Here is a 13,113-nt window from a genome sequence, read left to right on the forward strand (position 1 = left end):
ATCAGGATTTTTGGGGCAGATCACCGATCAGCGAGTTTAAAAAAAAAACAATAACCGATCACCGATCCGTTCACATGATTGAGGAATGACATTTGTGTTTGTTGGTGCTCTGTGAGGTTTTTCAATTGTAAAATATGTTCCATAAAGGTTGGAAATCACTGCTGTATTCTAATCAGTCAGCTCAAACCAACATTACATTGTGACAGAAATAATGGGTGCTAACTTACTGTAATTCAATTACTTTATTTGTAATTAAATTACTTCACCCACACCGAACCTGTAGAGCATGATTCGGCAGAACCCCCCCATTTTGTCCTTATAATACAAAGTCGGCACGATCCACTCTTGTTGTCGTCGCAACGGTAACGAGTGTATCCGGTCGCATTTGAGTTGACAAGATAAAGCCCGATGATCGTAAAAAACGGGATGCGGTGGTATCGGAATACAAGATTTTATTGCAGTAGCCTGACATAGTGCAAGCGTGAAAGAGCAAATTTGCCTTGTAGTCTGATCCGGGCATTACGTGTTGTCTGTTCCACACCGCTGACATGTTTTTGTGTTTTTTAAATAACTTTATTGGCCGTCAGATATTTACAGGTCTACGTCAAAAGACATGCGACAAGGCTAAAAATATACTAGCTTTTGGATTCAAATATACTGTGCACGATGGCGACGCGGAGAAAATGTCTTTTGCGGAGCCGATCAATGACGAATTATGACATTAAAGCCGATCGGCATAAAATGCTAATTATCGGCCGATACCGATGAGGCCGATAAAATCGGTGGAAAGTCTACTCGCAAGTCAAAGCGTAAAAAATAAATAAATACAAAATAAAAAATCAGCTTAATGATGTCTCATATCTCCAAAAACTAAGGTAATTTTGGGTCACTTGTATTTCAAGGCACCACTCTGTTTTTTTTAAGTAAAGGATGTATATTTTAAAAATTATCTTCCAATTTCTTATGATACGAAAGCAAGAATTCTACAAGAATAAAGTCATAATATCACAAGTAATAAATTGTGTATTTGCCAGAGAAAAAACTGGAATTTTACAAGAATAAAGTGTAATTTTTTTTTTTATAGGAAAAACAATAATAATCATCTTTGTAGCCTAATTATAGTTTAAAAATAAATATCTTTACCTGAATAAAGTCAGAATTAAACATAAAAAAAGTTGTATATTTGTGATAAAAAATAGTTGTAATCATTTGGAGCACAAAGTTTTATTTTTGAGAAAAATGTGCTGGTATTATTTTGGAGGAAAATAAAAATAAAGAATAAAGAAATTCAGACTGTAGCTGACATACACTTGTTAAAAGTTTAAAATGTTTTCTCCTAAAAAGTACATTTCAAACTTTTCAGTGTAGCCCTAACACTCCTTGTATATATCTCTCCTTTTGTCCGGAGAATGTCAAACATTAAATTCCAACGGGCAGAAATTGCTGTTCTATTCAGCAGCGTACCTTCGATGGCCGCGATTCCATCATGTTGCTCCTTAAGCAATAAAAGCGACTTTTAATCGTCTTTTTATTCCAAAGCATCCAAATGGCCTCCTCGGCTATCAGAGCCCATTTGAAAGGCGTCTTTGTGCCTCGTTGGTAGATTCCGACTTGTGATACAGAGTCCCACTGATTGCGGCCACAGAAAGCAAAAGGCGATTATCCTGATGGACTCGATGGCTAAATGTAGCCTATTATGTGCGCCAGGCAAACGGTTGATTAAAATGAGCAAAGAGTCGATTGCTTTCGCACCTTGCTTTGCTCCACTGGATGATCATTAAAAAAAAAATTTTTTTTTAAACCTAGAAAATGCTTTAAATGGGGACAACAGTCGTTTAGGTTCTCAAAGTTGCCGCAACGAGCCGCAGCTTGAGGTGCCGTAACATCATTTGTAATCATTTAGCATGTCCTATCATTCAAAAATCTGCATACCTTCAATATACCAAACATAATAGACCGATAACCTTAGATTTGGGTCAATTAAAACTTCATCATCATCCCAGTAATATGACATTCCTGCATGATCAATTTCTATATTTTTAGAACCAAAAGTTTTTTTTCTAATATAATATTGTCCTGTTTTGTGGAGGGGGAAAGGGGTGTCTTTTCCTGAATAAAAGGCATAATATAACAAGGATAAAGTTTATAAAGTAGATTTTAAATTCACCTGTAAAATATGACTTTCTGCATTCATTAAACTTTGACTTGATTTGGGAAAAATATGATTTTAATTTTGCATGACTTTGACTTTGTATCCCAACAAAAATGTCTTTGTTCTTGCAATTACTTTCTATTTTTGTTGGAAAAAAAATATTACTTTTATTATAAATAAATATAAGGCACATTTGCTTCCTGGGGAAAAAAAAAGAAAAATTATTTTACAAATTTAAAAAATCTGCGATTGGCTGTTGACCAGTTCAGAGTGTATACCGCCTCTCACCCAACATTTTTGGAAATATTTTTTAAATATTTCTTTAAAAAAAACAAAAAATATATTTTTTTCTCAAATATTCTTTTATTAGATGTATTATTATATATTTTTAAAAAACATACATTTGATTGTTACCTGTTTTCTACAAATATCTGACATTTTTTTTCAAAACAGCAAAACTTTATATCTCCTCTAACCATCTCATTTCATCTGCTACTCAGGGAACCCCTTCTCCGATTGGCTGACAAGTTTCAGTTAAAAATACCCATGTTACCCATGACAAAATTTCATGTTGTACTTCAGCAATCAATTGCTTTATTTATTTTTTTTTTTATTTTTTTTTTTGAAAATTCCACAATGATGGCGGCCACTTGTCATGTTGCTACTTTTAGAGTACATAGAATATGGTATACTTTATATAGTATATAGTATTTTTCTTTGACCTAGAGAGCTATGAAAGGTGCCTACAAATTAAACATATTGTTCTCATTTCATTTTTCCCAGTGTTTTGCATCTCTGCATACTTACCAAATGAAAACAACCTTTTCTCCAAGCATGAAAGCCTGCCTCCACAATGCAAATAAAAATGCTTATGCAAATTACAAGCATCAGTTTTGCATCCTCTAAAAAAAAAAAAACATGCACGCCCTTTCGCCTCCCCAGACGCCGTTTGTGTTTTTCCGCCCGAGATAAATAACAGCCAAAAGACATTAGCGAGACCGCGTATTGCCAGTACCGCAGAGGAAGCGCTGCCCCCGAGCCATGTCGCGATACGTTAGAGTCATCCGCAAATAGGTACTGAGGATAGGAGGTGAACACGTCAGGCCGACTTAGGTCAGGAGGAGCAGGAGCTTTGCGAGAGAGGAAGAGAGAGAACAAAAAGCAGACTAAGTGCCTTGCTATTGTTTGCACGCAGCACCGTCACATCCACATTGATGCGTCTCACAACAGGACTCATATTGACTCGCCATCGGGGCCAGAACACGGGAGAAAGATTGTGTCATTCGGTGTAAGACGTGATCACGTGTTGTCGAAGATGAAGCAGCGAGTGGGCTGTCAAGCCGCCTCCTTCTAGAGGTCCCAACACCTCCGAAAATACAAGTCCTGAGGCGGGAGGAGACCTTTACAGGGCAAGCGAACACATTTGCGAACAAAAGTGGGTGTTCAAAATGGACGACTTAGAGCCCAACAATAAGTCAGAAAACAAACACATATAATAACAAATAAATGTTGGTGAAACGATGATTTTTTTTTTTTCGACTAATAACTGAAAAGGGACATAATATAATGATTAATAATGCTGAAAATAATTGAAATACTGTGCAATGAACAGACTTGTTGACATTTGAATTGGTCAAGAAATGTGGAAGGAAATAAATGTGGAAAAGCTTTTAGACAAATTTGAGAATTTTGGTAACGTTATTAATAGCTGCCTAGATGTTGAATGAAACAATTTTAAGTTGGAATGGTTTGAATCTTAAGAAATGTAGAAGAAGGAGAATAATATGTAAAGTATCAATTGATTTGGGACTTTTGGGAATGTCAAAAATAGTTCCCAAGATGTCCTGAATGACATTAATATGTAAGATATGTCTTAATTTGGGAATTTTACTGTGAAAATTGGGGTAATTTGGGGAATGTTTTCAATAGCTGTGTGGATGTTGAATGAGCCGAACAATTACAATATGAAATGATTTGAATCGGTCAAGAAATGTGGAAGGAGGTGGTAAATATGTAAAAGATCTCTGAATTTGGGAATTTTATTTTGAACATTGGAGAATTTTACTGTGAAAAGTGTGGAAGATTGGGAATGCATCATTCTTGGAATGTGGAAAATCTTTGCCGAGATATTCTGAATGTGCCGAAATGTTTGAAAGAGGGCAAGTTTTTTGTTGTCTATCTCATTCACTTTAATGTTTTGGGGGGGGGGGGGGGGGAAGTGCAAAATGTGGAATTGTGGAAAAAGTAGAATTTTTGTTTTATATAGAAAGTCATACTCCTGGATGTCCTGAATTTTGTGAATATGTTGAAACTGAAATGGTTTGAATGGCTTTTTTTTTTGGTTTTGGTTTTTTTTTTTTACATTTTTGGTATTGTAATATTGCAATGGGGGGGGAGTACATTTTCAAGAAAGTTTGTCATTTCACCAGAATAAAGTTGAAATATTACAAAAATAAAACCAATATCTTCAGAAAAAAAAACATATACTGTACAATATTAGCATGAGAGAATTATTATTATTATTATTTACTTATTATTTGACAATAATAATGTCGGAATCATAAAAGACTAAAATCTGGATTTTACAACAGGTGCAATGTTACAAGAAAAGTTTTAAAAATGCGAAGGTAAAGTCACAAATTTAATGAAAGAATACATATATACATTCAATAATTAATCAGTTACTTCTTGTACAGATTCCTACAGTCTTTGCAAATGGAGCATGGGAGGGAAAACTAAGATGGTTATTGTCCATTATTATTACCTACTAAATGCAATTTTCCCCACACTATTTTACTCCTTTGTTGTATATATTTGAACAGCATTACACAGTACGTTCACTCCATCATAAGAAATAATATAAACCATCCTGCCATCTACTAACAAAATGTGACGGAAAAGGCAAAGTGAATGGCAAAAATGACTTTTTTTTTAAATGTGATTCCATTAAATCATATTTCATTGAACAATTATCAGACATCCATCTTTAATAGCGCCTCTTCCCTCCGTGCAGGTTGACAGCGGCGGTAAAACACTCGGCGAGCTTTTTACTATTTACCCTATTAGTGCATAAAATGTAGCCTGGAAAGAGTGAAGTGGATAAATAATAGGTTTCATGCTGATGAGCTGATTGTCTGTGTATTTGTGGCTTTTAAAAGACTCAAGTCTGTTGTTTTTGAATAAACAACGGATTGAGTCTTGGAAACAATATTTTTTCTTTAAAAGTCGGACTTTCTTGACAACTGAAATCTTTTTCTTCACATATATGATTGGTTTTTTTTATTAACGAAGTGGGTTATGATACTATTAAAAATAAATGATTATTGTGTAATTCTTAACAAAATAATTATTGAAAAATCTGTCTTTGCTGCTCACAACAACAAATGCTTTCTTGCAGAAATTTCATTGAAATTCATTACGTATTACAAACTCGCAAAGGCTGCTCTTAATAAAGCATTTGATTGGCTCGATTCACACAAAAACATTCTGAAAATTGTTTTTTTCCTTAAATATAGGAAGTCAAACTAATTTCAGTGATATTTTCAGAAATAAATGAAGTAGTTTTATATTCTGTTTGACTCTAAAATGACCTTGTTTCTCAAAAATTGAGCTTTTTTTTCTTGAAAAAAATTATTTGTAAACTATACATATCTTGAATGACTGGAGTTTTCCTATAATATAATACAAATATTTGATTCATATAATATGGCATTTACTCCCAAAATTCTGAATAATATGACCATTTTCTACAAAAAAAAGATAATAATAATAATTTAAAAACTTCAACACAATTTGGCAACTTTTTTTCTCAAAAATGTTTGACTTATTATTATTATTATTATTTGTTATTGTTATTTTGTTTTGGCCAATCGCAAATAATACTTCACCAACCGTGGCTACCAAACTGCAAACTGTTTCATAGAAAGCGGCGTTCCTCGAGGAAGCGATTGAGAGGGAGTTGTCTTACTGCATAATCATATGCGTCCTGCTGGCTTCATCAGAGTTGTAGCGTGGCAATCATCACATCCGACACGCGCGATTATATGCAGAACAACAGGACAGCCAAGCTCGCGGGACATGAAAAACGTCATGCCACGTGTCACATGACTAATCAATGGTGATGCCTGACGGCCGCGGGCGCCCGTCTCTCGCCACCGCAGACCAATCAAGCTAAAACAAGGTGGATTGTTTTAATGAGGTATCACAGTTTTATAACATAATGATTTGTTAACCTGATAGACACGTGATATGACAAGAAGATCAGCTCAACTTTCAAAGGCCTAATTCTGATGTAGTGCCTATAACATTTTTTGACTTTTTTTTTTTTTCCGCGAAAGAAAGCTGTTGCTCGCCAATACGAATGTAGTAATTGGTGCCAAGGAAGTACAGTATATTGAAGTGATACATCTTGAGTCTTCTAAGATCTTTGTACAACCCCAATTCCAATGAAGTTGGGACGTTGTGTTAAACATAAATAAAAACAGAATACAATAATTTGCAAATCATGTTCAACCTATATTTAATTGAATACACTACAGAGACAAGATATTTAATGTTCAAACTGATAAACTTTATTGTTTTTAGCAAATAATCATTAACTTGGTGGATATCACCACATGGGCTCAGGAACACTTCAGAAAACCAATGTCAGTAAATACAGTTTGGCGCTACATCCGTAAGTGCAACTTGAAACGCTACTATGCAAAGCAAAAGCCATTTATCAACAACACCCAGAAACGCAGCCGGCTTCTCTGGGCCCAAGCTCATCTAAGATGGACTGATGCAAAGTGGAAAAGTGTTCTGTGGACTTCGTGTCCTCCGGGCCAAAGAGGAAAAGAACCATCCGGAATGTTATGGACGCAAAGTTCAAAAGCCAGCATCTGTGATGGTATGGGGCTGTGTTAGTGCCAATGGCATGGGTAACTTACACATCTGTGAAGGCACCATTAATGCTGAAAGGTACATAGAGGTTTTGGAGAAACATATGCTGCCATCCAAGCAACGTCTTTTTCACGGGCGTACGTCCCTGCTTATTTCAGCAAGGCAATGCCAAACCACATTCTGCACCTGTTACAACAGCGTGGCTTCGTAGTAAAAGAGTGCGGGTACTAGACTGGCCTGCCTGCAGTCCAGACCTGTCTCCCATTGAAAATGTGTGGCCCATTTTGAAGACAGACAAATTAAATCATTTGTAAGCAGAGGTGAGTAGAGTAGCCAAATATTCTACTCAAGTAAGAGTACTGTTATGTGAGAGTAATATGACTCAAGTAAAAAGTTGTCCTACAAATATTTACTTAAGCGTAAGAAGGTACTCGGTTAAAAAACACTCAAGTAAAGAGTAACTCATGAATATCTTCTGATTAAAAAAACAAAAACAAATCACAGCATTAACGTCAAATAAAATAAAACAATAATAATATATGCGAGTCCACACACACACTTGCCACCATTTCAATTTTTAATTGCCTAAAAACCAACACATGCACTGGGCCCTACAGAAACATTTTTGCTTTATTCACTTAAATGACTGAATGAAGAAGCTGTTTGCTGACCAGAAAGAGAAAGAGAGAGAGAGAGGCAGGGTAAGAAAGAGAGAGAGAGAGAGAGAGAGAGAGAGAGATTAAGAGCATGATGCATGTTTTACAGTAATTTATGACCATAATAGAGGGCTAATGTTGCCATATGCACTGCCAAAACAACAATAGAAACATCAGCAACTTACCACAAGGTGTCTTTTTTTTAGAAGGGAGCTGAAATGTCCAAGTTCGGGCAGTCACAATTTTAAGACTATGCTGCATATCAATGTCGTTTTTCTGAGTCTGAAAAGTAAACACTCGTGCAGCTGTTTCCCCCCCCCCCCCCCCCAAAATGAGTCACTTTGATTGGCCTACGTAGGGGTTGGGTAAGGTCATGTGACTGCCTTGTGCCATCCGATTGGTGAATTGGAGTCAAATGACACGAGTGATGCGGAAGTCGAAGATGAAGTCTAAAAATAGATGGCACACGCAATGGATGAATAAAAGTAGCAAGCAGCATGTCGATCATTGTAACGGAGTAAAAGTATCGATTGTTCTTCACATAAATACTCAAGTAAAAGTAAAAAGTATGGTGCATTCAAACTACTCTGACAAGTACAACTTATCCAAAATGTTACTTGAGTAAATGTAAGAGGTGTTACTCTACCCACCTCTGTTGTTAAATCATTTATTTTAAGGATAATGTTGTAAGATTAGTAGATTAGTATTAGTAGGCTAGTAATTCATATTCGTTATCATCTGTTTACATTCAATAAACGCCTTAAAACAAGTTACATGTGGATAGCCCCAAAATGCAGATTTGCCCAACTACATTCCACTAAGCCACACCCTCAAAACTTAGACGAACCAATCACGGTGCAACACCAAACAGGCTACGGAAGGGTACCGACTCTTTCCCTGCTCTTTGCTGGCAAATACATTTTACAATTTGGATATATCTCTTTGGTCTTTTACAAAGGTTAGCAAGTTTGGTTTTTAAGCTATGCAGCCTTCCGCCATTAGAATCCCACCGAAACCAAGAGGCAAACGTTTGTCTTCTCCACAGTATGCAATATACTTGTATTATCTGAAAAATTAGAGCATACTTTTGTTAGCTTGTTAACCCAATACTAAAGTTAACACGAGACGAAGTTTAGGCAGCTAAGCTAACAAGAGTAGTTGGTTGCACCATTTTTGTAGGCCTGTTGAAGTATTATAAAAGTATATAGAGAGCTAGCTAGCAGTCAGCTTTACAGGAACATTAACATACTATATGTCCTGTCCTCTCAAGCATTTTTACTGAAGTTCTAAATCAAAACTGAAGTTGTTTATCGGAACAAAATCGTCTGAACTGCTGGTTGGTGTTGAGAGCGCCAACCAATTTGTAGCCACTCGCTTGTGATGACTGTTATTACTGTGACACCTTAAATGGAGTGCAAAGAAAATCAAAAATACACCCATGCGTGTCCATGTCTTTGATGCAGTTTCTCACAGTGACAACAGTAAATAAATAAAATTTAAAAAAAACTTCCATTCATATCTTCCTTGCAGCCCCGTGTAAACTGTTAACATTAAAGAGACATGATGAAAAACTTTTGAATGTCTTGTGTACAAATATTTGACTTTCTGGAGTGCATGCCCACCCATCAAGTGTGAATGTAAATAAATATTTTGTTAGCCGCTTATTTCCAAAAATGTGCCTGTGGACCAGCCGTTTCGGATCTTGCCAAAGTGTGACGTCACAATTCCGGAACATACTCAAGTCTTTATCTAAGTTGTGCGGCAAGTGTAATTTGGCAACTCGGTAATAAACACTGGGGGGTTATGGCCAGTGGTAGCTTCACGCACGCGGCATTCGTTTGAAAACAGTACATGGACGGGTAAACATGAATCTTAGAGTCTCCAGAAGCCTCCAATAACACCGCAAAATGGCACTAGATTTGTCGTTAATGACTTTTTATGAAAAATAGTTGCTCAAGGGATTTGAAAAGTGGCTCATTTGACAATAGCAGCCCCCGCTCCTGGTCGTTGACGCTTCTTCTTTGACAACCGTGCCATGTTTTTGTGGTTCAATAAAAAAATAATACAGGACAGTATATTGTGTGTGGAGCTTAGCTTGAAAATCCGATACAGGGTCACAGTTTTTCCGTTGCACTGCGTCAGTCGATTCGGGGTGCTCAGTTGCTCGCTGTGCGGCGAAGAGTCACCAACGGTAGTTTTTTGCGCAGTTGTCCACTTCAGTTGCATTAAGCCGGATTGCTCAGGCATGCTTTCGGAATGTACGAGGAAGCCGGAGCTCCCGAAGAAAACCCACGCAAGTGCGTGGAGAACATGCTACTCCACACAGGAAGGCTCGCAATATCAACCACCGAACCTCAGAACTACGAGGCAGGCGTATTAACCACCGCGTTGCCCATAATACAGTGTATCTCCTTTAAACATTTACAGTAAGTCAGATGATCCAAGGAATGATTCATTTTCCTTTAGTGGACACCTCCGGGCTAGAGCTTCAATAAACTGTCATGCTTCAACAGACCGTGCTACAGCCTGAGAGCTACAACTAGACAAATCGTCAATCATAAAAATCAATCCGTTCCAATTGTGGAGATAGATGTAGCTTACAAACCTCCAAAAGGTGCGATGGGCTGCTGAAAAGAACCCAGGGAAACGCCGACTTCACTTTGTCTACTGTAATCTTCTCTCGGAAAAGTTATTCCAGAAAAAAAGTAATCCCCTTCAAAACCCAGACCCCAACCCCTCCACCCCCACCCCACACCCACAATCGCCGCCTTCCACCCTGACAGCGCAGATGCTCCGGCAGGCTGTGACTGGTCATAGAGTGTCAATCACAATCAGCCTCTGAGTGCCAAAGCGCATTCATCCAGAGAATGCCAGATTCGACTGTAATCACTTTTTTTCTTATTCCATCTCCTCGTCCTCACCCGTTGGCTTTCTCGGATTCAGAAGACAGGCTGTCGTCAAGTTCGACCTTGAAGGTGACTGACAGCCCCGTTACAAAACACATAACGGGGTTCGACTTTTGTTGATGAAAATACCTATATATTGCACTCACCTGTGTACGTACTGAGCATTACAGTTAAGATTGGGCAAATGTCTCCACAATTAAAAAACAAACAAATCCTGATAATATTCTACCCAAAAGTGTTATTATACCAGTGTGCAAGTTCTGTAACTTGAAGCCATACCATTTAGATCTTTTTTTGGTGCAAAATTTATAATGCAACGTTAATTAGTTATGGCTGGCAATGAAAGCAAAATATGCATAAAATCAGCATTAAAAAAACATGAAAAAAGAATATTCTTTGACTCGTCCCCCAATGGGGAAAGTCCATTTTATTTCAGCAGTAGCAACAAAGAATGGGGACACTAGGGCTGCACGATATTTTGTTTGGGCATCATCATCGCGATGTACGCTGCAATGTTGGTGTACTGTAATATACAGTGAATCAACTGTAATATTAAAAGTGACCAGCAGAGGTACCTGTTTGGACATGCTCAAAAGATTAAAAGATTGTACACTTGCTGCGTTTCCTATTTCACTCTTCAGAATGTGTGAGTGCGTGAGGTGCGTTCAGGGACACTCGTAAATGGGGCTGGAATGTGTTCTTTTGTAATACAGTACATAATTGTAAAAATGGATTACTAGGAAAATTGTTATTTGTATCAGAACGCTTGGGTGAAACATTACGTTCACACTGTGATAATATGGAAATTATTTTTGGGGTAATATAAGCGTAGATAAATTATTTTGTTAATATAGTCAGCTAGAGCTGCGAGGAATGCAAAGTTATCAATGTCCTTTCACCATTGTTCCTGTCATACTGCGTGGTGTGTTTTTGTTTGCACCTCAAGGACAAATGTCCTGTTTTTGTTTGAAAGCCTCATTTTAAAAAAACAACATTCAAGCAACAATTTTTTTCCTCATGTTTTTGAGATTGTAAAGTTAAAGCTGCGGCTGCCTACTAGTGTGGACTGAATGAGTGGCAGCAATGGGGAAATGAAATGCCAGTATTTTCAGGGTAACAGCCTGTCAGCAGCATATTGAATAAAAAAAAGACTACTTCATTTTTTGGACCGGTGAACTTCGTTCAAAATTTTGAATTATGAACTGAACTAGTTCATTTTGAGAACGATGAATTGTACTTTGAACCAGTTGGTGTAGAAAATTAATTTTGCCAACACTGATCCTGTATTATTTCACATTGCAATATATATCGCAGGTTTAAAAAAATATCATTTTTATTTTTTTTTTTCCCCCCAATATCGGGCAGCCCCAGTGCACATGAACAAAAAGGCAGCAAGAATAGTCAGAGTTACTGTAAATGATACAAATAATACTATATATGCATGTGTGAATGGCAAACGTCATGAATAAATACACTATATAAGTGAATGTGAAATGCAGCGGCAATAGCAGTAACAACTGTACATGAAGAAATACATACTATATACACAAATACCAACAATCAATACATGGATAACTAAATACTATACAGTATAAGCGGATGTGAACGTGAGCAACAGGGCAGCAAGAATACTTAATAGATATGTAACAGTAAACAGTCGTGTATACATTATTGAGCACAATACTGTGATGAAATCTGAAGTCATACGAGCTAAATCACATTGGAGAGCAAATTGGGTTGTAGAGCACCCACTGTGGACCACATGGCGAGCGTGTGCATTTGTTAAACTTGGGTTGTCCTCTCTGCAACACGCTAATGTCCTTGAAAAAAGAAAATCTCTTTGCTCGCCCATTTTCACTCAATGTTGTCCCAGGCAAATGAACGTGGAGAGCAGGAAGTCATTTCAGCATTTTCGGATGTAAAAATGGCCAGTTGATGAAATCTGCAGTCAAAGGTCTCATCCAGTGTTTCGCGCTTAATCAGGAATTGCATGGTGTTGCGTGAAATGTAAAACAGGCAACCTTTAAAGGTGACATCGAGTGTAAAATACATTTTAAAAAATGTTTGTGTACCAATTGTCTCTGGAGTTGTCTTCCCGCCGAACAAGTGTGAAATTGAACAACCAACTGAATCTTTTGTGAGCCGCCTATTTCTGTGAGCGGGCCGTTTAGAATTTTGCCAAATTGTGACATCAGCGACTTGGCAGCTTTTGCTGGTCGAAGTTCCAGTGCCACTTTCAAACCACAGCTTTATTGAGACAAGGCACCTACGTTACTGGAAAAAAATAGAAATATCTCATGGGACACCACCAAACAAATGTCCCAAAAAGTAGGCTGCATACACTGTCATAATCATGATGTTGCCCCCAATTACTCACAAAATGCTTCTCATGTATAATAAACATTTTCTTCTTACAAAATTCGTCAAAGGTTGATAGCGCGTACATTGATATAGAATGAAGACAGAAGAAAAATGTAACACATTTTTTACATTGGATAAATGTATACCAGTACCTAGG

The 13,113-nt window shown here is 37.2% G+C and overlaps 1 protein-coding gene across 2 annotated transcripts in view; it reads right to left on the reverse strand.

Moving 5' to 3' along the window:
• The window catches only part of nectin1b (nectin cell adhesion molecule 1b), a 220,352-nt gene extending 212,366 nt beyond the window's left edge, over positions 1–7,986 (reverse strand). The window contains exon 1 of one of the 2 annotated variants that reach the window (XM_061783154.1): positions 7,875–7,942. Coding sequence is in view for 1 of the 2 variants with exons in the window: in XM_061783155.1 (XP_061639139.1) it covers positions 7,875–7,950 (76 nt within the window). In the remaining variant the exon portion in view is untranslated. Of the gene's footprint in view, positions 1–7,874 lie in introns of both variants that reach the window. The other variant, XM_061783155.1, reaches the window with a different exon arrangement.
• Positions 7,987–13,113: the final 5,127 nt, after the last annotated feature.

Source organism: Phyllopteryx taeniolatus, chromosome 8 (genome assembly GCF_024500385.1).
Source record: "Phyllopteryx taeniolatus isolate TA_2022b chromosome 8, UOR_Ptae_1.2, whole genome shotgun sequence".
NCBI classification, from domain to species: Eukaryota; Metazoa; Chordata; class Actinopteri; order Syngnathiformes; family Syngnathidae; genus Phyllopteryx; species Phyllopteryx taeniolatus.